General features: G+C 30.5%; 1 protein-coding gene across 1 annotated transcript in view; it reads left to right on the forward strand.

The window, feature by feature from the left end:
* The window catches only part of LOC123294589 (acetylcholine receptor subunit alpha-like), a 204323-nt gene that overhangs the window by 85060 nt on the left and 95275 nt on the right, over positions 1–23988 (forward strand). The window contains exon 4 of the mRNA XM_044875670.1: positions 14644–14759. Coding sequence (XP_044731605.1) covers positions 14644–14759 — 116 coding nt within the window. The remainder of the gene's footprint in view (positions 1–14643; positions 14760–23988) is intronic.

Consider the following 23988-nt stretch of genomic DNA (forward strand, 5'->3'; position numbering starts at 1 on the left):
CGACTGTGTTGCGGCCGTAAAATGTTTCTAACCTAATTTGTGCCCTCACGGATAAATAGTAATGTTTAGGAACTGTTTCAAACGTTCTAAACTTTTGATCTATCTCTATCGATTTACAAGATGGAGGACCAAATTGACCTATATTGGTAATTTACGAACTCAACTCACTTTCTCGTCCTGAGTACGTTATAAAAATTTCAGCTTGATATATCTTTTCGTTTTTAAGTTTCCATCTTGTTGATGGACAAACAGACGACGTAATGAACATCTATATCAAAATTTTGTTCATAGCAACAATATTTTTAAGCGTTACAAACTTGGGACTAAACATAGTATACCTTGATATATATCATATATCTGTATATATAAAAATAAATTGCTGTGCGTTAGTCTCGCTAAAACTCAAAAACGGCTGGACCGATTTTGATGATATTTTGTGTGTGTGTTCAAGGGGATTCGAGGATGGTTTAGATTCACCATTAGATCCGCTACAATTGTTTTTGAGGGTTCCGCAACAAAGAAACTAAATTTCATTAAATGGTGGGAGCGCATATAAATGATATATTTCATTATTATTGCAACTTGTATACTATGCATTTTTATTAGTATTGAGGTGTTGTTTAATATTAAAATTACTTTTTTATTACAAATAACTATGTACTATGCATTTTTAGCAGCGAGCTCCACTACTAAAGGCTCCAGATAGGCCGAAGGTTGATGGGTTGGGGTTTAGCGGGATAGAAAAGAGGTAATAGATAAGAGTAAAATTTGGGTTTAGTTGGCCTGTTGGGATGAGCTAACGGGTGGGCTAAGCGGGCATAGCGGGCAGCTAAACATAGTATAGATATTAATGAATTGAAGTTAGGTTTCTACAGGACAACGTCTGTCGGGTCCGCTAGTAAATAATATAAAAATCTATAAAAATTACATTGATACTTTTAAATATTAAAGAAAGTTCAGTAATAATATCCTTTGTTTTAAGTACCTACTGTTAGTTAACTTAGGACATATCTATACCCAATACTATACTACTATCTCCTATTACTACTTCTATACTACCTTTTCCAAGTTTTCTAGTAGGTACTAACGCTCCATTTTAACATCATAATATTATAATATATATCTGTATATATAAAATAATAATATCATTGTACATAGTTTAAACTAAAAACAATTGTTAGTTCGGTTATCATAGGAAATATGCTTGCATATTCTTTGTATTATTATTATTATTATATCTATCTATGCTTGCATTATTATATACAAAGCTTTGAAGGAAGTAGTCTCTCTATCTGAAAGTACTGCACAATCAATGTCTGGCGTCTTCGTTGAATATGTTAATCTGTATAAAGTTAGCACATCTAAATTATAATTTTACGAAAATTTGATTCGTTTTAATCGTAGGCTACCTTTTTTGAAAAATGTCTGCTCCTAAATGAAGATATCTTAATAAAGGCGAATCTCAGATGGAGAGAAGAAACGTACTTTTGGTGCTGTTAGGCAGCTATGATTTTAGTATAATCGTAGGCGTTCCGAAGTTCACTTCAACGAACCTCTATAAGTAAAGTCGCTGTGGCTATTACAGGACACTGGCAAATCTTTATACCTGAGACTCTCAATTTCGGAAAAATAAAACACCTCCCATATCTCCGATGCTCAATAATCAGAGTAATGTTGTACTATCAGCATTCTAAGATACAAACCCTGCTTACTTGAGGCTTAAAATCGAGACCTAGAACCAACAATGTGTCAATAATAGTTCGCGGATAGATTAATTAATGGTTAAGACTGAAGTAGCCGACTATTCTCGCAAAATTCTATGCGCCATCCCATCGCAAGCCGTACATCCCTCTAATTTCTAGTTTCCATATAATAGAGGATCATATTAAATTTTTTTTCTTACTTCAGATAAAAAATTCTTACATCACGAATAGAAAAGTAAAGTTAGTTTTTTTAAATCTTTACTAGAATGCGAGATATGAACGTTTAAAATTTTAGCTATTTTTTAATTCTCAATTAAACAAAGAGGAAGATTCCCACACTTTGTTTTGCTAAAAGGAGATTTCTGTTGATGTTCCTATATTATACTTAATTCAAGGAAATAACTATTGACTGCATAAAATGAAAGTATAGCTAGTAAATATTTTTTTGCAACTAATATTTTCATTAACAAACAAGGGTGTTATAAGTTTAACGTGGCCGTGTAACTGTGTATCTGTGTGTCTGTTTGTGGCATCAATGCTCCCAAACGGATGTACCGATTTTTTTTTTCGTTTGAAAGTAATTCGATCGAAAGTGTTCTTAGCAATGTTTCAATGCGAGTTTAGGGTTCTGTATCCGATAACAACTAGAAAAAAGATAATGAATTTCAAATAGATGAGCAAATTTTCTTGAAATGTAGCTGAAAATACTCCCGATCAAACTATCTTTCAAACCAAAAACAAAAACAAATCAAAATCTGTTTATCCACTTAGGAGCTACCATGTCACAAACGAATCGATCGGACCTGATTTTGTAGAATCGTAGCGCCTAAATAGATGAACCGATTAAAAAATTTTTTAAAGGTAGATTAAATATGTGGACTAAAAGAGTATCGACAAAGCATACACATGAAATTTTAATCGTGTCTGTCCTACCATGTTGTAAGCAGGATTATATTTCCTTACCTTAAAACCGGTAATATTATAAATGTAAATTATAAAACATAAGAAAGACAGATGCTTATCCGCTTATCCACAATCATGACAGTTAGCTATTTTAAAATCATCTTTGAATGACATTGATTCGTCTTACCATAGAACTTCAATAGGTAATGGAATATACTTTTGATAACATAATTTATATATTACGTAAAACAATTGTTTTGAAAGAATTTTGTTGCTTGTCTGTGGGGTTTCTTAATAATATTATTATATTTCATACTTAGAAATATACAGTACCGGATTTTCTCACAAACAAGATGAGAAAAAACCGACACGTTTTGGGAAAGAAATTGTTTGTCAATAAGAAAAAATTTAAATCGAATAATAGTATTAGATTCTTTTTATCTATGATGTAGACGAAGTTAAAGAATTTTGATTGTTTCTTGGTTTAGTTACGAAAATCTGCTGAGGTATTTAAAGATCATTGCCTCTTTTCTAGTTGTTATCTAGCATAATTATCGTGTTTTAAACGGTAACAGTTTCTGAAAATTTGGGATTTAATCGTAAGCACCCTTGAGTTCTTAAATTTATATTTCGTTAAATTCGGTCGAAAAAAAATTTTACCATAGCTTTAGCATAGAACCTGCAATTACCATGTAGGTTGAAGAGCTGATTGGACAATACATGGCACTCATTTGATAAATAATAGAAGTCCATTTTGTTACCAAATTGTGTTTTACCATTTTTTTCGGTCATTAATTCAACTCTACGATTATTTTTAGTGGCTGATCGATATTTAGAGTAGAAAAATATAAATTCGATACTGAATACATTAAATAGTACCCACTTTCTTACAAAGAGTTTCTTTTGTCATAAAATGTATCTTTGCTTATTAATAATGCACATACCTATACAATATATTGTAAATCATTGTATATTGTTTTATTTCCTTTGTTTATATCCTTGTTTATCAATATAATTATCCTGTTTACTGATGTCTCTAAGAATTCAACACAGTTCTTATTGCCATTTGATGAATCTTTCTTTAGTCTTACTTCATCTTAGAAGTGAATACAATAGTTTTAATACATCGAAACCTTTTCCACTTTTTTGTAAGCTGTTTGTGCATTTACAATCAATACGAGAGACTAAACTTATTTAAATAAACAAGTGAAAACAAATAATTGTTGACAGTGTTGATTACTCTATCACATTAAAAATACATTCATAGCACACATACATAACAGATATCCCCATATAATACATACCATACAATTTACGCCTAATTTTCGCCCTCACGGGTAAACAGTGATATTTACGAAAAAATGTGTCAAACAAAAGTTAGATATTTTTTTATAAGGAATATTTTTTACACTGAAACTTTTCTTCTATCTCTAACGGTTTACAAGATGGGTCCTACAGACCCAAGACCCAATTGACCTATGTTACTCATTTACGAACTTGACCTCACCTTTTACGTCCTGAGTACACTATAAAAATTTCAGCTTTATATCTTTTTTGCGTTTTTGAGTTATCGTGTTGACAGACAGATGGACAGACGGACAGACAACCGAAAATGGACTAATTAGGTGATTATATAAACACCTAAACTTGGGACTAAACTTAGTATACCTTGCATATTACATATATGCATGGTATAAAAAATAATTCCTGTGGTTTACTGCATTATTAACAAGAGTAACGAACTTCTATATAACCTGTTTTATTAGTTAAATTATGAAAAACAGAATAATCGTAAATTTGCATTTGGCACTGAAAATAATAATAAACAATACAACAAAACACACCGTATTTATAAACATGACATTACTTGTGATTGAGAATAATGAGAATATTTGTTGTTGTAAAGCATTCAATAAACAATTTTCGAATAATATGCGAAAATATATCTATATATCTATCTATATTTGTATCTATTGAAATAAGAGTAAACATTGAATATCAACATTCCATTTAATATTCATTGACATAAAACAAGTGAACTAATATTAACTTTGACACAGTTTGACATGCTTTCAATGTTTATACAGAGTATTTCTCTATAGCTAGTTTAAGGCGTTTAAGGCGAGTCATAAGATAACATTAAACTATATTTTTAATAATATACTAGCTGTTAAACCCGCTTCGCTGGGTTGTTTTTGCACATTTAAATATCAAAATTGTTAAATGAAAGACTTTTTTTTTAATTCTCTCTGTGTGTACGGAAAAGTTAGGGAAAGATCGATAGAAACCCATGGAACATTCCAGAATATTCGAGAAAGTTCTAGAAAATTCGATAGAAATCCATAGAACATTCCAGAATGTTCGAGAAAATTCTAGAAAATTCGACAGAAACCCATGGAACATTCCAGATTGTTCGAGAAAGTTTGATAAAATTCAATAAAAATCCATACAACATTCGAGAATATTCGAGAAAGTTTTAGAAAATTCTATAGAAATCCATAGAACATTCCAGAATGTTCGAGAAAATTCTAGAAAATTCGATAGAAATCCATGGAACATTCCAGAATTTTCGAGAAAAATCGAAAGACATTTGCGCCAGTAGCGCCATCTAGTGAAAATTGTACTATTGACAGTGGCGTCATCTATTGAAAATTATTAGAATATTTTTAAATCTATTTTCTATGAATTCCTAGATCATTTTTAATTCCACCCCCACCAAACTCCCTTATTCACAATGGGAGCCTAAGGGCTACCCAATGACATAATCCCCTACCGAAGGTCAATGGTTAGTTTTAGGGAAAATCGGGGACATACAAACAAACACTCTCTTTTTATATATATAGATTTACACTAGAGTGATACCCACCGGCTTCGCTGGGTTTAAAAGTAAAGATTGATAAAGATTGCTCTCGCTTATCCCCTTTCTATAACACTCGAAATAATGGTAAGGATTGTTTTCCACAGGTAAAATATATGTATCGTTTTCTATTTTTGTAAATGTATAATTGTCGTAAATATCCATTCAGTATATCAGAAAAGATGGCCGTGAAATATTTTATATTGATTATTTTTACAGAAATCTGTAAAGTCACTAGACTATCTATAGAGAAATACCCGGTATATAATGTATAATAATAATGTTCAAAAAGGGAATGATAGAAAAAGAAACGAACACGTCTATAGAATGATTGATATTCAAAAGAACAGTTGCATTGAAAATATCTCCATTAAATTTCAATTGGCAGATGAAAAATTTAATTCAGCAATTTTAATAATATCGAATACGCGAAAGTGTATCGTTTTATGGTAAACCTATTTCTTTCTACACCAGCAGGTATCTACTGACATAAAACTAGGCACTTCAAACGGATAGTTATGTCTTGGCTCAAATATCATGACTCTCAAATATCTAAAATATCGCATAATAAAAAAAATTCGTGGCGTTCGCTTAGCGAATTCCCTCAAAGCTTGGTACGGAACCCTAAACTTGAACTAGAAACAAAGGAAGAACATTCTCGTTTTCGAAGCTACGATGAGAATCAGAATCAGGTCGGATCGTTTCGTTTATAGCATATAGTTCTTAACCATGTTTTAAGAAAATCTGCTCAAACATTTGAAATCATCACTTATTTTCTTGTTTTTTAGAGTTAAAAACACTTTCGATCAAATTATCTTTCCAAACAAAAAAATTATTAAATTAAAATCGGTTCATCCGTGTAGGAGCAACGATGCCACAGCCAGACACAGAGACAAGTTAAACTAATATCACCCTCTTTGTAATCGGACGTGAATAAACTAATTCACATTGTATTAATGATTAATTATGCATTATTCATTTTGGTTGGTTGAAAAATTGCTTTGGGGAAAACAGTCAGTACAAAACCGGGAAAAAAAAATTCCTACATTTCTTAAAACAATAATTTTATTTTAATGAATAATATAAAGAAAACCCCGATAGTATTTATTACAAAAAAGAAATCAAACGACATCAAAGCACATTTGAACACAAGTAGAGTATATTTTTATTTTTTTTTTTAGAATGTAAAAAATTAGATTTCGGTTTGTGAATGTGATCTACTGGGCGGTGAATGCGGTTTGTTGGTTCGTTGGTTTCTCGTTGCTATCGGCATATTTTCTTTTCAAATTGATTTACTTCATACATTCGTATGTACGATGTTTGTTTATTAACTTTCTCCAGTTCTATTCCACTATAGGTATACACATTTTCTTTTTATTCCCTAGCGCAGGAATTGAAGAAAGGACATTAAAAAAACAACACTCCAATAAGTATAATAATCTTGCATTTCTCCATTGATTGCATATAACTGTCGAATGCAAAAGTAGATATATTTCGTTTTAAATGCTTTCTCATGCACTGTGTTTTGTTTTACTATTTTCTTTTACGATGCTCATCAATTATCAAACTTCAGGCAAAATACAAACTAAAAGTGCATTTCTAACAATAATGACGTGTCAGTGCATGTCTATGTTCTTTTAGGAATACTCTTCTGTATACATATCATTGTTCATGCTTTAAGTATTCGTTGAGTTTATATTTCAAAACCGCATAAATTCTTAGATCAATTTTGAAATTATAAGTATAATAGTACAAGGGACGGTATAAGGTCGAACTTCACCCATGTGATAACCAGATGAGACATTTTTTTATTTGACATTTTATTGGTTTATTGGCCTGTCATATAGTTTTTCTATCGAAAAGCTGATAGAGTAAAATTAAATTTTATGGATTCTGAAGACGACATTTAGTTAAAAAATTCGAATTTTTCAGCTGTGATGTTAGTTTTTCGCTAGCTATCACGTATGTGGTACATTTCGAGACCAGGGCTCCATAATCTTGAAACCTGTTAGAGCTAGGTTATTGTTAGGTTAAAATTGGAAAAGTATTGGTTTATCAAAATTGGCTAAAATTTGGATGTGATAGAGCAAAATTAAATTCTTTGGATTCTGATGAAATCATAAAGTTAAAAAATTTTTTTGATAGCAGAGGCAAATTTGATCCGATCTTATCGGAAATTTTTTTGAAACAAACTAATTTTGGGTCATTCTTTTCAGCTGTGATGTCAGTTTCTTGCTAGCTATCACTTATGATGTAAATTCCGAGACCAGGACTCCACAATCTTGAAACCTACTAGAGCTAGGTTAATTTTGATCACAAATTTGAAAAGATTGACCTAAATTTAGTAGGATTACATACTTAATTCATCAAAATTGGATAAAATTTGGATAAGATAGAGCAAAATTAAATTTTTTGATTCTGATGACGTCATAAAGTTAAAAATTCGATTTTTTTGATAGCACAGGCAAATTTGATCCGATCTTATAGGAATTTTTTTTGAAATCCACTAATTTTGGGTCATTCTTTTTTACTATGTTGTCAGTTTTTCGCTAGCTAGCACTTATGTGGTAAATTCCGAGACCAGAACTCCACATTCTTGAAACCTATTCGAGCTACGTTAATTTTGCTTACAAATTTGTAAAGTATGACCTAAATTTTGGAGAATTACATATTTGTCTCATGGTACAACATTGTCTATACATGATACTTCAAAAATTAACAGAATTGTTTGTTGTTTTTTCTAATTCCAAAATAGTTATTATTTGTAAATTCATAAAAAATGACTTTTTTTAGTAATTTTCAGGAAATTTAATAAAGGAAATTGATGTTAAAATCAGTGGCCAAATAACAGCTATACATAAAAATACTATTTTACAGGTAACAATCTAAAAAATACCCGCAAGGATCAATGGACTCATATAATACTAAAACGGTAACTACGTACAAATGAAACACATTTGTATATGTACATATAATCGTTATACATTTTTCCATGCTATAACAATACTGTTTTCCACGATTGAATGAAAAATTTATTTTTGTCGAAATAATGACGAAATGTACCAGAAATATTTGAAAACAGAGTAGCAAAATTTTGTTCATTGATCATTTTATGGTATGATCTGTTTACGAACACTAATCTTTAACACTACTTTAATTATAGAATTGTATGGATGCATATATAATTGTATGGATTGCATTTAAAACTTACATTGAAAATTTAATATTATTGTCTCACAAATTTAAATAAATAATTATGATAATTTACATTTGAAAAATAATATTTGTGCAATTTGATTTCTTATTTTCACAATTTTAATGCATTAAGTTTAATTAATTCGTGTTTTACAATAATTTTAATTTGACATTTCTATAACATTAACATGTAAAGAACTGCAAATTAGTAATAACAGCCCCCTTTAACGCCAAAATTTTTCACTGGAAGCGCTGGCATCGATTTTATTGTCCCTACCATGACTACGCACACAACGAATATATACATGATAGATCATATTGATCAAATAAACTCGCTTTTGAAACATATCTAAGAACACTCTCCATAAAATTACATATTTTCTTAAAGCCTTTTCCAAACTGAGCCGATTTTAAAGATCATCGCCAATTTTTTATTATTATTTTCGTGTACGATTTTCACAACCAAAGTAATCATGCCAAACGAAATTACCGATGAGCTGTTTACCTTTCGAACAAATAGAATTTTCGCATTTGTATGGACATGAAATTTTCCCTATTGCTTACTGTTACACTTTGTACACATCCATATATTTTTTTTCAAATCGATTTTTTATACACTAATAATAATTGTACTGAATTCATTCATACGTATACGCTACCTTTCTCGCCATATGAATATACCTTTCTACTGTGCGTATTCTTCAACGGAATGTAACCCTTACCGATTCATTGAACTTTCATGATTGTTTGTTTAATTTTAAAAAGAGAAATTTTGATTAAAATTTTTATAGATATATGAAATACTTTTATGAAAAATATGATTTTCCAAAAATGTATTTAATACTAGCTAAAATAATTTGGCGTTGCTTAAATATTGCTCGTCGTTACACATTCAAAAAAGGTGAATCTGTTTGGAAATAACCGTAAAAGAAAAGGTCCGTATAGATTGCCCAATCGCTTATAATATCAATTTTAACAAAAATGTCGAAGATTCAGCTTACATTATTTCAAATTTTAGATGAATTTGTTATTATGAAAAGCCGTTGTTCATCCCTTTTAAGAGAATCGCAGGACTATTAGAAAAATTAATGCTCTGCAGTTTTTAATTTTCATAAAAGAGTCCAAAAATGGGAATTTCTTAACCATTTTAGGATACCCTTTTGAACATGTGGTAACCTCTTGCGCTGGTTTTCGCCATCAGTTTTAATGCATTATATTTGTTTCAATTTTTTCCTGTATATACTTTAAACAAGGTACACTTGCTGATACTTTAACCCTGTACTAAATATGATTCACGATAAAAATAGCGATGTAGGTGCCGAAAGGTCCTCACGAATAACTTCCCAGTGGAAAGGAAAAAAATATCATATGTTTTAATATTTATAATTTTTTTTGTAAAAATTTTTTGTTTGCATTTTTCGTGGACTCCCCAGAGATGGCTTCCCCCCTTGCATACCCCTGACGTTAAAAGTATATAAATGACAAGTAATTATAGTGAAAATTATGCAATTTTTCATTCGGTACAAAAACGGGCTTGATCGATTTTGCTCAAAAACTAATCGGGTCTAAGTTACATAATTATGCGTTAAATGAAACTGGTCCCATGTCAATATCATCATTTGTTCTCGAGATATGCGAATCCGAACATACATACATGTGCACACACGGACATCCTTTTAAAAACCATACCATTCGACTCTGAAGGCCTTGAAACGTGGAGATATGTCTAAATTTTCAATTTGCAAAATCGGATCCATTACAATAACTATCCCACTGGGAAGTTAACAAGACATTTTTCACAAATAGCTTAATTTAAAATTTAATGTTTGCACTCTTTAAATGAAAAACCCTTTAAAATCTCTACTTAATTTTCATTTACAATGATATAAAAACATATAACTTTCCATAATAAGTTTCTGTACTTTTTTTTCTCATTTTCTCCATATCAAATGTCACCGTTATACGTCTAAACATTAAAACATTTGGTTCATTTGTTTTAAATTTAATAAATCTTTCGTAATTATATAATTAATGTTTTTATCTGATGACTGTGTTGTATATGTAGATGTTGTCTTTAGAGAATTGTTTTATAGATATCTACCGCATGTTATTTACATATATCACATAGAAAAACATTTTATAGAAGGCAGGCATACGTTTGTAATAACGAAAGACCGGATTCTTTGCATAAATCATAGAAATCTAAAAATGGTTCAAAGGTAAAGTTTTCTGAATGGAGGTGGTGATTTTTTTGAAAAAAGAAACGAATATTGCTCCAAAATACGATTTCGCCAAGAAAAATATATAGTTAAAAAGTGCTAAGAGAATCATACTTATATAAATATCCTATGATTCTATGGATAGAATACATAGCTTATTTTGAATTTTTCTTTCCGTTCGAATTAAAAACGATCGTAAAGCGATTTAAGTAATACTAATTCTCAAGAAAGGTCAATCTTAGATGGAGAGAGGAACGCAGTTGTAGTACTACAAAATTGATATAAGTTGTACATAATTATTAAAATAGGGTATCGGACTAAATTTTCACTTCACGAATATAAAAGTAAAAATTCTCTACTTGTATACAAGATATGAACGTTTAAAATTAATAATTAAACAAAGAGGAAGATACCCACTCGTGACGTCATACGTGGGTATCGCCATAGAGATTACATATAAAACTTTGTTTTATTAAAAGGAGATGGGTAACCTCTGAATACAATCTTTGATTGCTTATAACTTCTTCGTTTATAAATCAATTTTAATTTCGCTTTCAAATTTTGTCATGGTATCAAGTCTACTTTTACATTTTTATGGGTAATATGGCCTATTCAACATAAGAATTATCCCCTATTGGTTATGTAAAATAAAATTAAATTGCCATCTGTGAATAGTAAATAGAACTAATGTCAAATGATAGTACGTGAGCGCTATCGGAAATAGAACTCTTGTTAAATTTTAAAACACGAGCACCACCTGTGAATGGGAAATAAAATTAATTCCAATGCATATGTTGCATTGTATTTATGTTGGAGACAGTGCGAAAAAGGGTGGTGTGGGAGCGTAGAACAAACCAAACGCCAGTTTTGAGGTATGATGACGTTAATTTTTCTTACCAATTCACTTTCTGTGGTATTATTTTTATATGTGCGTAAAGAAAGGTACAGTGAAACTATTTTCACCAACACTTTGTCGAAATAAACAATATTTTAATGCACAAGGATCAGGAAAAAACTAATTTAAATCGATTGATGCCTTTGGAACTTCTCATGTCTACAACCCCGGCGGAAATAATGGCACTGAAAGTAAATACTGGTCACATAAGTATTTTCTATCTATTTGCAATTCATCATGACAGGAATAGGCTGATTCAATTTGTTTTTTGATTAAACATGTAATATCTTCAAACTGTTTCATTTACAATTTTCATGCAATACTCATATAAAATCCTTTAAACATTTTTATTGGTAGACGTCATAAACAGAGAAAGTAAACGGGAATAAAACAACCAAACGAAATTAAATTTTACATTTGTTTGAAAATGCACACAACACATGTCACGTTTTTTATTTTTTTATTTTTCTGTGTGATGTAATTCAAAATTTAAAACAAACGAGTTTGCTTTTTAGTAAACCATTAAAAAAGAACATGAAATGCTTTATAGTTTCGGTTTAAAAAAAAATTATATTTTTGGAAATGTTTTTTTTTAATGCTGAAATTTTCAGACTTGATAATTGAATCTGAAAATAATTGAATTTTTTTTTAAATACTCGTTATTTAGTCGAAGGCTATAATGCTTGAATTGTTAAAAATGGCACTAAAATGATTTTCGAAAATATAGACAGTACTGGGAAATAAAATTTTTTCATCAGTTCTTAGACTTTTCAGTTCTTTAGACTTCGCAGATCTTAATTGTGTGTTCGAAAAGAAATTTAAAGATTTTTAAACCAAGTTCCTTAACGCAGGTTGCCATGGTGAGCAAACTATCAAAAACCATCACGTAACAAAATGAGAAATGATTTGTGTGTGTGCACCATATCCACGGTAACCACGATATGTTATCCTACTTTGTATTATTTTTATTTATTTATTGCATACAGTAAACGAATTTTGAATTTTGTACTATTTATATCCTAAACTAGTTATGGATACATATGCATAACTTTGGGTGAAAATAGTACAAAAATGGCAAAATTCGTATAATATAATTATGTGCTTTCCTGCCTACTTGACACTACAGATTACCCAATCGTATTTATTTAACTTTTACATTCGTTTCTGGTTTCTGGCTTTGTAAGGAATTTCGTTTTTAACGGGGACTCCACGATCGCAAGGTTTTTTAAAATTATACGATCGAGACTAAAGATCTTTTTAGAATTTAGTGAGCGATTTCAATTTTTTATTACCTAATTAACACTCGGTATTTACTACTAAATAAATAATAAACAGGTGTGAGATGAAAACAAAAAACAACAAATCAATAGAAGAACCAGAAATAAACAAAACCTAAGAAAAAAAAACAATATATAGAATATAAATGTACGAATTCAACCGTTATTGTTAATAAGAAAATGTAAGTATAGGAATGTTGTCAAGGTTACCTATACTTTTGACTTATGTTAATCAATTTCTTTTTTAACGAATTTCATAAATCGAGCCACCCGCGGTTTCAAAGGTCTAAAGTAAAGAAGTATTTGCCACATTTCGCAAAATAATTAGACAAAGAACGATAAAGTAGGGAACAATTAAAAAATTTAAAAAAGAAGCCAAAGTTTGAATGAAATGAACTTGCCTTTAAAAAAATGGACCAAGCTTGATTGCTGACCCATTTTTATGGCCCATAGCAATGACAAACGTTTTTGCTGTCATTACATTTCAACATAACCACTTAGTTATGGAATTTCATTTTCTGCTTGGCATCACTAGATTTTATAAGATAACAGCGTTACGGTCGTTTTAGCTGTCCAGTTTAGCTATTATGCTCCTGCTACCAATAGACCGTTTTCTTATTGCCGTGGATTAAGGCAATAAGAAAACGGTAGCAACATAGCACTGTACAAACAACAGAAAGAATACAGGGTATTAAATTCCCTAAAAATTTCGAACAGAAGTTGAAACTTGTTGGGAATTCACCGACATTCCTTCAAATGAGTTGTCATGATTAAAATCGTGTTGAAACCTATTTGATTTGCATTTCGAAGAAGGGATAATTTTGAGTTATTTCTATATGAAGTCTACTGATCAGGATTCGAGGCCCCTTAACCTTAGGGACCCCAATGTTTTGTACCGTTTAGCCTTTCGATAGCTACGTCACTGGTTGCTCAAACTTTTATGTAAGGATAAAGTTCATTGAACCCACAGGAAATCCATAAATAAATACTTAAATTTCTCATAGGTGGTCGAAAAACTAAAAATTGCGATAGCCGGGTTACACCTAAGCAACTCTCCCGTGTACATTGTATAGAAAAGTATAGAAATGTACAAGAAAACCTAGAAAAACAAACAGAATTAAGCGCATAATCATTTTATTTGTTATTGTTGTTTAATTTTGTTGATTTAATTAATTGGTTTTTCTTTTTATTCTCGAAGGTAAAAAAAATCATTTGTCAAAATTAATTGTATTTACAAGGTATAAAATGCGTGTGCCTAAACTCTTAGTTTTTAATATTCTTAATTGTATTTTATAAAAGTGTTGAAAGCATATACTTTTTTTTTTTTAAAGATACACGATGATTTTTTTTCTCTTTTGTAACTAATTAAATGCTCAAACGAATATTGAGAAGTAATATATAATGGAAATGAAAGAAAAAAATTGATTTCTTACTATACGTTCTTTGGTTTACCAATACTTTTTTTGTGTTTTAATGGAATTTTATAAACTGGATAATCTAAGCATATTGTTTCTTAAATTTTCTTTCAGAAAGTAACTATTGATTTTTTATCGATGATTTTATTACAATTGTAATAGAAACCTTTTTGTTTCAGGTGGACTTACGGCATATTGATGAAGTTAAAGGCACAAATATCGTTGAAATTGGTGTGGATTTATCAGAATTTTATGCATCAGTTGAATGGGATATTCTTGAAGTTCCAGCTGTAAGGTAAATCTAGATATTTTAATTTAATTTTTTTTAAGTATTTTAAGAGTAACTTTTCTCGATTTTATATTTCTTAATTTCACTAATAATGCCTGTTGTTAACTCTATAACTATTCGAATAAGAAACAATTCGAAAAATTTATCTTGATTTGAACTGCCTTAAAAGATCAGCAATTGGATATTAACAGTAAGTATGAAAAATATTGTCCTATAAATACTCCATCCGCGACACATCTACCAAACATGATTCTAAGCACCTCAGGGCACACTTCTCCCAGCTGTAAGAGCATTTCATTCAATGAGATGCCATCCAATCCTGACCTCGTCCACCTCCTCGTCCAGCTCGATCGGCTCGATTTCTGTCTTCGGTCCTCGATCGCGGCTTGCCAAGGTCTCATGTTTTTCACACTCTACACAGTCTGGGAAGAATTCCTGTAGCAGCGTTCTGGCGCACTCCCGTCAGTTGTATTCATATCCGTCCCCGACCCCGACTAAGTCGAGGCCCTGGCCAAACTTACCCCTGCATACCTTGTATACTCTGCCCCAGGGAAGTCCACCATCAGAGCCTTCAAACTCCCGCCAACTCTTCCTCTTGCTGTCCATAATAGCAGCCTTATAACGTCGACTATAGATTATAGTCTATATATGATGACGACTATAGATTATAGGGTTTTAAAATCTATTATACATTTAAAAGTCCCGAAATTTTTGAGATGTTGTCATGTGATCGATAACAGTTTGGATTGACTGTCGTTGTAAATCAATAATTGATTCATAAATATTAAATATATATTTAAAGTGATAAAACTGCATGTATTTGTGTGTTATTTCTTCTATTAGGGATTTTCTGTAAATCCTTAGGCATCCATATTTGAAAACTCTGGTATCTATTGAAAAATTTTAACTTTTAATTTTCGTATAATTTTCCCGTGTTCTAACAGAATCCACCCGGAAAATTTGAAACGGAAATCAGAAATAATTCCATGTTTAATAATTTCATCACTTAGCAAGGGAATGAAATGCTTCATTTTCATTTCGAATATACGATTGATTGTTTTTCATGTTGTAATTACGATTATTTAAATATTTTAAAGAAGGTTTCATTTTAACTTAATTTCTGTGGATCTGGAGAAAGTCGTTTAAAACTAAAATATTCTTTTGTTGCCCTCAAGACATAGATAATAAATATTTATATTATAATTTATTGTCTATGCCTAAAGATAATCAAAAAGACATCAAATAATTATATCACCTATTCTTTGACACATCCTGTAAAAAATTTTAAAAACCATTTATATTTGTACATTTTTGCTAACAATTTCTCGTATATTTATAAACAAAAAATAACATGTGTAAATAATAATAGCACCAAAAGTATAAATGGGCTTGTTCGCTCGTTGCAACCAAACATAATATAAAGCAGATATGTGTAAAAGATTGTATAGTTGAAAAGAGAATAACAGTGCCTTGGGAATAATAATAACCGGGGACAGCGACCAAATCAACTAACCGTATACGAACTACGTAGTACTACAATATGTATGTTTTCCTATTACTAAGTGCTACGAAAACCGTGACTACAAACATTTCAAAAATGTAGTTGATGATTTGCAGGCTGGTTTATTTAGTGCGATTACTGAAAAAATTGGTTATGCTATAAATTATTCTCTAAAATCGAAACTACATTGAAACGTTGCGGAAAAAACATTTTTAGCCTACTTACATAAGATTTGACATTTCTGGATATTTATATTACAAATCGGTAACAAAATAATATGTATAATCAAAAACTCGTAGTGCAGGAGCTGCGTTATTTAAGCGAATTCCTCAGAGATTGAAAAAATAACACATTTTTGTTAAAATCAAATTCATTTACACAAAAACTTTTATCAATATTCGTCAAGTTTTAAGCTTTTAAATCATACCAAAATTAAGAACTGTGCATAAAAATGAAACTCTTTTTGGTAAAAACACTCACTTTGATAATTAATTTCTCACAAACCGTACAGAGAATCGATATGAATTTTTCACAAAACGCGTATAAATGAATGATTAAAAAATCGACTTGACCTTGAAGATACCTTCATCATTATCAAGGTTAAGGTCAAATCCAAGGCCATCTTTAGGCTGCCCGATCGAAATCCTGCAACTTTTGTCTTGGTCATTTATTTTTAGTCATTATTTTCTAAAATTCATGGAAGATTTGAAACTTCTTGAACACTCTGCATCTCATATCATCTAAATTCTATAATATTTAAAGACCAGAAAGGTTTTCATGAAACCCTCTGTATATAAACACAAACAACATAACGACACATTGGGTAATTCACACACAACGAAAATAGATAGACAACATAAACAGATAAAATATAGTTCATAATGTAAAAATTTTTCATTTGATACAGCAGACATCTAAATGTGTTTTTGGTTTTTGTTTATATTTTGATGCAAACTTCATGTACTACGATACACTAAACATATAAAAATATAACAAAAAAAGTGAAAACAAACAATGGACTGAGTTAATTGTTGAAATACCATGCATAGTCAGTGCTGATTTCTTTATTACATTACACATACAAACATGTGACACATACATAACTGATAATCAAGTATAGTAGGTACATATTATAAAATTTCCGTCTAATTGGCGCCCTCACGGGTAAACAGTGATGTTTACGAAAAAATGTTTCAAACAAGTTGTTTAATTTTTGATAAGGAAAATTTTTTACATTTAAACTTTTGTTCTATCTCTAACGGCTTACAAGATGGGTCCTACGGACCCAAGACCCAATTGACCTATGATGCTCATTTCGAACTTGACCTCACTTTTTACGTCCTGAGTACGCTGTAAAAATTTCAGCTCGATATCTTTTTTCGTTTTTGAGTTATCGTGTCCACAGACGGACGGACGGACAACCGGAAATGGACTAATTAGGTGATTTTATGAACACCTATGACAAAACTTTTTTCCTAGCATCATTATTTTTAAGCGTTACAAACTTGGGACTAAACTTAATATACTATGTATATTTCATATATACATAGTATAAAAAAGAAAAGATATTTATTAATAATATATATTTTGTATGTGCAAGAACATATTGGAAATATATAACTTTTTTTTTGGGAATTGTGTTGTAAACTTGTAAACATGAATGCAATTTGGTTATTCATATTATTCTTCTATTATTTTTATTTATAAGTATACTGGATGGGTCATTTTAATTTATACACCTAAGTATCTGGTTTTGTAGTTAATCAATCAAAAAATGACTTGCAGATCAATCATTATTATATCAGTTATCTAATTGCAGCAATCAGAACAAAAGTTGCAGAGTTTGATGGGAGACGTCATGTTTTGATATTAGATTGGACCTATAGTTCTTCGGGTTTCCTTAATAACCAACTAAACGGTAAATGATATAATGAAACTTTAAATTAAAAAGTTGATCCTCACAGAAAACAAACAATTTTTGTAAAATAAATTTTTCGAAAAACTTGAGTTTCCGAAAAAAATGCGAATTAAAAATACGTCATTTGCGGATTTTAATCGAAAGAATACACACTAGCTTCAGAAAATTGCTTCAGCTAAGAGTTGTATAAAAGGGTTGAATCCATGACTTTGACCTAAAATTATCGATAAACTTTAAACTTGTATTTTGTTTCGATTAAATGGAATAATGACATATTTTTAAGTCGCATTTCCTCCGAAAGCTAAAGTTTTTGGGAAAATTGTTTACAGATTTTTTGAGGATCAACTTTCTAATTTAATGTGCTATTCTATCTCTTACGGGTTAGTATCTAAATGGGCTTTTGAAGAAACCCGAAAACCTAGGTTCAATCGAATTTCAGAATATTATGTCTCCTATCAAACTCTGCAACTTTTGTTTAAGCTAGTTTTTGGCGTACCCGTTCGTGGCCCTTGGCAAATGAATCAAATGGGGCCATCTTCCACCCAATATAAAGAAACTCAACCTACGTTAACGTTGAAGTTTTTTTTTAACAATAAATTACAGAACGTAAAATCCCTATATATTATAAATGCGAAAGTGAGTTTGTTTGTTTTTAGCGCTTTAACACAAAAACTACAGTCTATATATTACAAATGCGAAAGTCAATCGAGCTATATATGTAAAAGAAGAAACTGACTGTCTGACTGACTGATTCACTGACTGATCGATTAACGCACAATTGAAACCACTGAATACAGAAGAATAAAATCTTGTACAAAAGATCCTCAAATGACGTAAGCGCGCAGTTAAAAGAATTTTTGGAAATTCATCCCTTAAGAGGTTAAAATGAAGGTTGAAGGTTGAAAGTTTGTATGAATCTTGGTCAATTTTGAAGTTAGACATGTAAAAATTGATATATATGTTCTCATGATTTGAGGCAAAATTTTACTTTATCACTTTTTTTTTTCAAAATGCATTCTTTTTGGAAGTAAAATAGGAAATAAAAGCATATACGTAACTTCACCATTTTTCAAATACTTGTATGTGTTTAAAATTTAAGTTACTCAGCGAAGCGGGCGAGTAAATGCTAGTAAATTTTACTAAAGGTTGTAATAATAAATGTAAGGATCCTCCTGTCCTAATGGCCCTTTTGAGCCGGAGGACAATTTCGGTTAGAGCCCCTTGACATTTTACCCGTTCTGATATCCTAATATTACGGCACTGTATTTGTTGTACCTTATACCAGTTGGGTACATGTTATTATTTCTATGGCATAACCATATGTGCCTGTAAAAGTAGGTACATATGCTCATAAATTTATGAGTAAAAACATAAAGCTCGTTAATAAATATAATATTACAACATCTCATTCTACTCTCTTTCATTCCCGCATACATATATTTATTATGTATAATCAAGATAAGGTTTTGTTTGGGGTTAGATTGTGTCCCATTATTGTATAATAGGGCTAATGTGACCAATTTAAAATACATTATTATATTATTAAATAAATACATAAAACAAGTGTGTGTTATGTATGGTTGGTTATATAAGAGGTAAGTTTTTAGTTAGTTTAATGTATGCGTTAATTGTCATGGAATTTTTTTTATTATTCCAGATGGAATTATAATAATTAACGTATTTATATCGGTATGATTCGATTGCTATTTTAAGCCAGCCGTGCTACGTACAACCTTTTATAGGCCAATAAAATTGAACCTTGAAGGTATTTTTGTTTTTTTGATATGTTGTTCGCAATATAAAGGCAATGTGAAATTAAAATTTACGACCCCGGCAAAAGACCGAATGATGCCGAAAAATAAGAAAAACCTAAAAAATTTTGATCTTATTTCATTTTTTGCCGATTTTGACCCAGAAGAACTCGTTTTTCCTCCAAAATTGTGGTATGTATTTAAGATAAAATCAGTTTTTATAGGACTTTTATAGGATGGTTTCTGAGATACAGGTTTTCAAAATTTGTCTATTTTTTTAAGTTACACGACAAACTTTGAAAAACTGTATCTCCGAAACGATTGGCCTTATAAAAACCGGTTTTATCTCAAATTGTTAAAAATTTAACCTTCTTTAAAAATATACAATATCCCTTTCAAAATCGGATCAAAATCGGCAAAAACTAAAATGAGGTCAAAATTTTTGCGTTTTCTTTTTTTATTTTCGGCATGATCCGGTCGTTTGCCGAGGTCGAAAACTTGGATTTGACATTGCCTTTACATTGCAAACAACATATCGAAAAAACAAATATAACTGATTTAATGCAAGGTTCACCCCCTTTTTACGTATAATTTGATTGAATCATAAAGGACAGAGAACGCATATGTTATAAATGTGAAAGTGAGTTTGTTTGTTTGCATCTTACGCTTTCAAGCAAAAACTATTGAATGGATTTGAATGAAAATTAATCAATAACTATGGCTCATAATTCAGAATAACAAAAAAGCAATTTTTTACAAAGATATATTCTAATTTGTTCGTAAACACAAAAGTTTTGCCGTAAAGGCACAAATGAGGACTTCAAACAGTTAATCTCCTCAGTTAATATAAATAACAACGGGGTTTAACTGACCGTTTTTCAGACATATATCTATAATAGGGTCCACCCACATCATTTTTTTAATATCTATTTATTTTAAACTACATCCGCGTTTACAATTTTTATAATGTGGGTGGTGTCGGCTAGTTCGGTCTTATCCAAGCGACGACACTGTGATTAATTTACCACCCCTTTTGTTATAAAATTAATCAGACTGCCATTGCCTGGATTCGAACCCGCAACCTGCCAGTCAGTAATCAAACGGTTAAGAGCGATTGCGCCTTTACTTGATTGCTCACTGAGCCGTCTTTATTCTACATAAATATTTTTGGTTCTTTTACACTTATCTAATTTATAAAACAATACAAAATCTGGTATTCGACAATTTATATATAGGGTATTTCATCAATTAACTCATTCAATTGTTTATTTTCACTTATTTTTATTATGTTTAAAGTGGTCGGTAAATCATTGCTACATAAAGTAATTTCAGAGAATTCTTTATTTTATTTTTTTTTTAAATGTTGAATAGCATCTATACTCATACCAATTTGAAGTAGTCAATTTAATTATTTATTAACTGAAAAGAAATGTACTTTAATTATAACTTTTACAAAAAATAAAAAAAAATAATTCTACTTTATATAATTGAAACAACAATTCGAGTAAAATATTTTTAATTAACCAATTAAAATTTAACATGAAATATAAAGTAAAATAATAAAAATTAGTGTTAGAAAAATAAATAATTAGCTTCACATTTAAATTTAATTTATCAAATATAAAATTTAATTAAGCGTTAGACATTAGTGTATGAAGGCTGAAACTAAAAAAAAACTTTTGCCAAAATTTATAAAAAATAATTTTGGTAAAATGATCATATTGGATTAGCTAGCTGTTTATGAAACTCCATCTTGCTAGTTAGAGTATTTTTTAAACCATATTTTTTTAATATCAAAAAAAAAAATGTTTAATTCTCTCGAAAAAAATATTTTCCTATTTTTTTAGTCAAAGAAAACGATTTGGAGCAGCTGTGGATAACTGTGAAAAAGTGAAAAAGTACAAGTCGACGATATGTAATAATATAGTTATAGTTAGTTAACTATATGAACATATTTTATTATTTCTGGACAACTTTGATATAAGAATAATAATTATTAATGAGTGCTAATATTCACCGACTTTTTAAGTCCTTTTTTCGACTTAAATTAAACTGACACAACCAAATTCAAAAAAAATGATTATTTGTTTACCAAAGTGATTTACGTATAGTAACTTAGTTTAACTAATATAATATATTATCTTATCCTATAATTATTAGAGAGACTCTCAAATCACGTACGCAGTCTTAGCTGGCATTGACATTTTGGTCAAATAACATTATATTTGATAAAAAAATATTTTAACAAAAAAAAAAACCGACTTCAAAAGAAAAACTTTTCCAAAACAAATTAATATGCACTAAAAAGTAAAAAAATAACGATCATATAATGCAGTTAAAATTCGGTTTCAGCCAAGGAAACAACTCTGACAGAACAGTTTGCTACATTAGCTTGGCTGACACCGGCTCCAAAAATAACAAGAATTTTAACTGCATTATATTATCGTTATTTTTTTAATTTTTAGTGAATATTAATTTGTTTTGGAAAAGTTTTTCTTTTGAAGTCGGTTTTCTTTTTGTTAAAATATTTTTTTATTTTTTGATTTTTAGTGAATCTGAAGTACACTAACTAATTTGTCACTAAAAAAGAATCATCGAAATCAGTTGGCGTGATATTGAGTTATTCGTCCTCTTGTCGTGCATACTTAATGCAAATTTAATACTTTTATGGTTTTCTCATGGATGCCGTTGTCAGAACTGAACCAAAATAAAATAGGACCACACGGAAACCACCAGCTTTCAAATTGATAAAAAATCATCAAAATCTGTTCACCCAGTCAAAAGTTCTGAGGTAACAAACATTAAAAAAAAAAAAAATACAGTCGAATTGAGAACCTCCTTTTTTTGGTTTGAAGTCGGTTAAAAATATAATCAAACGGTTTTTCTTGTGATATGTCTTAAAAAATTGGAATAAAACAGAACAGTATGAGATATCAATGTCATTTTTCTTTTAATTAAAAACATTGTATCATATCATTTTTACTTTAAAATCATATAGTTTAAATCATCGCCTCTTTGAAGAAAAACAAACAAAGCTAGTTTCATTTTTAATCCCCGATTTATAAAAAGGGGTGTTATTAATTTAACGTGACTGTATATCTGTGCGTCTATCTAGAGCAAGCGGATGCATATCTCCGTATGCGATAACTACTAGATATTAAAGAGGAAAAGGATATTCAAGGTGGTGATCAAATTTGCTTGAAACACAAACGAATCCACAAGATATGATTTTGTGCGAGAGTTTTCTTTAAGTATAAAGAAGGATCATTTTATACACTTGGGTGTCTAAATGATGACTTAGGTTGGCGTAAAATGATCCCAGGAATCATTTTATTTCCACATGTTTAAGAATAAATTTAAAATAATAATAGTCTATTTTATTTTATCTTTCACAACACTTCCTTCAATGATAATCAATAATGAAACGACTATAGTTAAATAGCCAAGCAGCTGATATTGACTTAGGGGTGCCACTAGCTACTGGGCTTTTTCCTAGCCACACACGATTTCCAGCTCTGTCAGTATCCACTCTTTTATATGAAATTAAAAATATATAAACCCAATTTGATCCCCCCTTTATGGTATGGTATGGTATGGAGGTTAGCGGACCATGCTCGAGCATCGCGCCTCGAAGCAATGGTTCAGAGCACCCAGCCAAATAGACCCTTGTACTCTTTCCCCGCTTCGCTTTTCAGTGGCTATTATAACCAACCGATGTACTGAAACCCAGGATTTGCCTAGCGCTGAGTTTCCTTATTTCTTCTGGTTCGACTATGGCCGGACCAAACCATTTCCTTCGCTGCTGTATGAGCGCCGGGCAGTAACAGAGAAAGTGGATCGATGTTTCTTCTGTATTTTCTCCGCATCTGTCACACGCGGGAGATTGTCTTTTTCCAATCTGATGTTGGAACTTGTTCAGGTTTTCATGCCCTGTGAGTAACTCTAAGACGACTCTAATATCAGCTCTGTTTAGTTTCAAGATCTACTCGGCTCTGTTACCGACCGAGTTTCCTTCACCCAAGAGGCTTTTGGCGATTCGCCTTCCCTCGTAGCTGGTCCATGCCT

The sequence above is a fragment of the Chrysoperla carnea genome, chromosome 1, assembly GCF_905475395.1.
Source record: "Chrysoperla carnea chromosome 1, inChrCarn1.1, whole genome shotgun sequence".
Lineage (NCBI taxonomy): Eukaryota > Metazoa > Arthropoda > Insecta > Neuroptera > Chrysopidae > Chrysoperla > Chrysoperla carnea.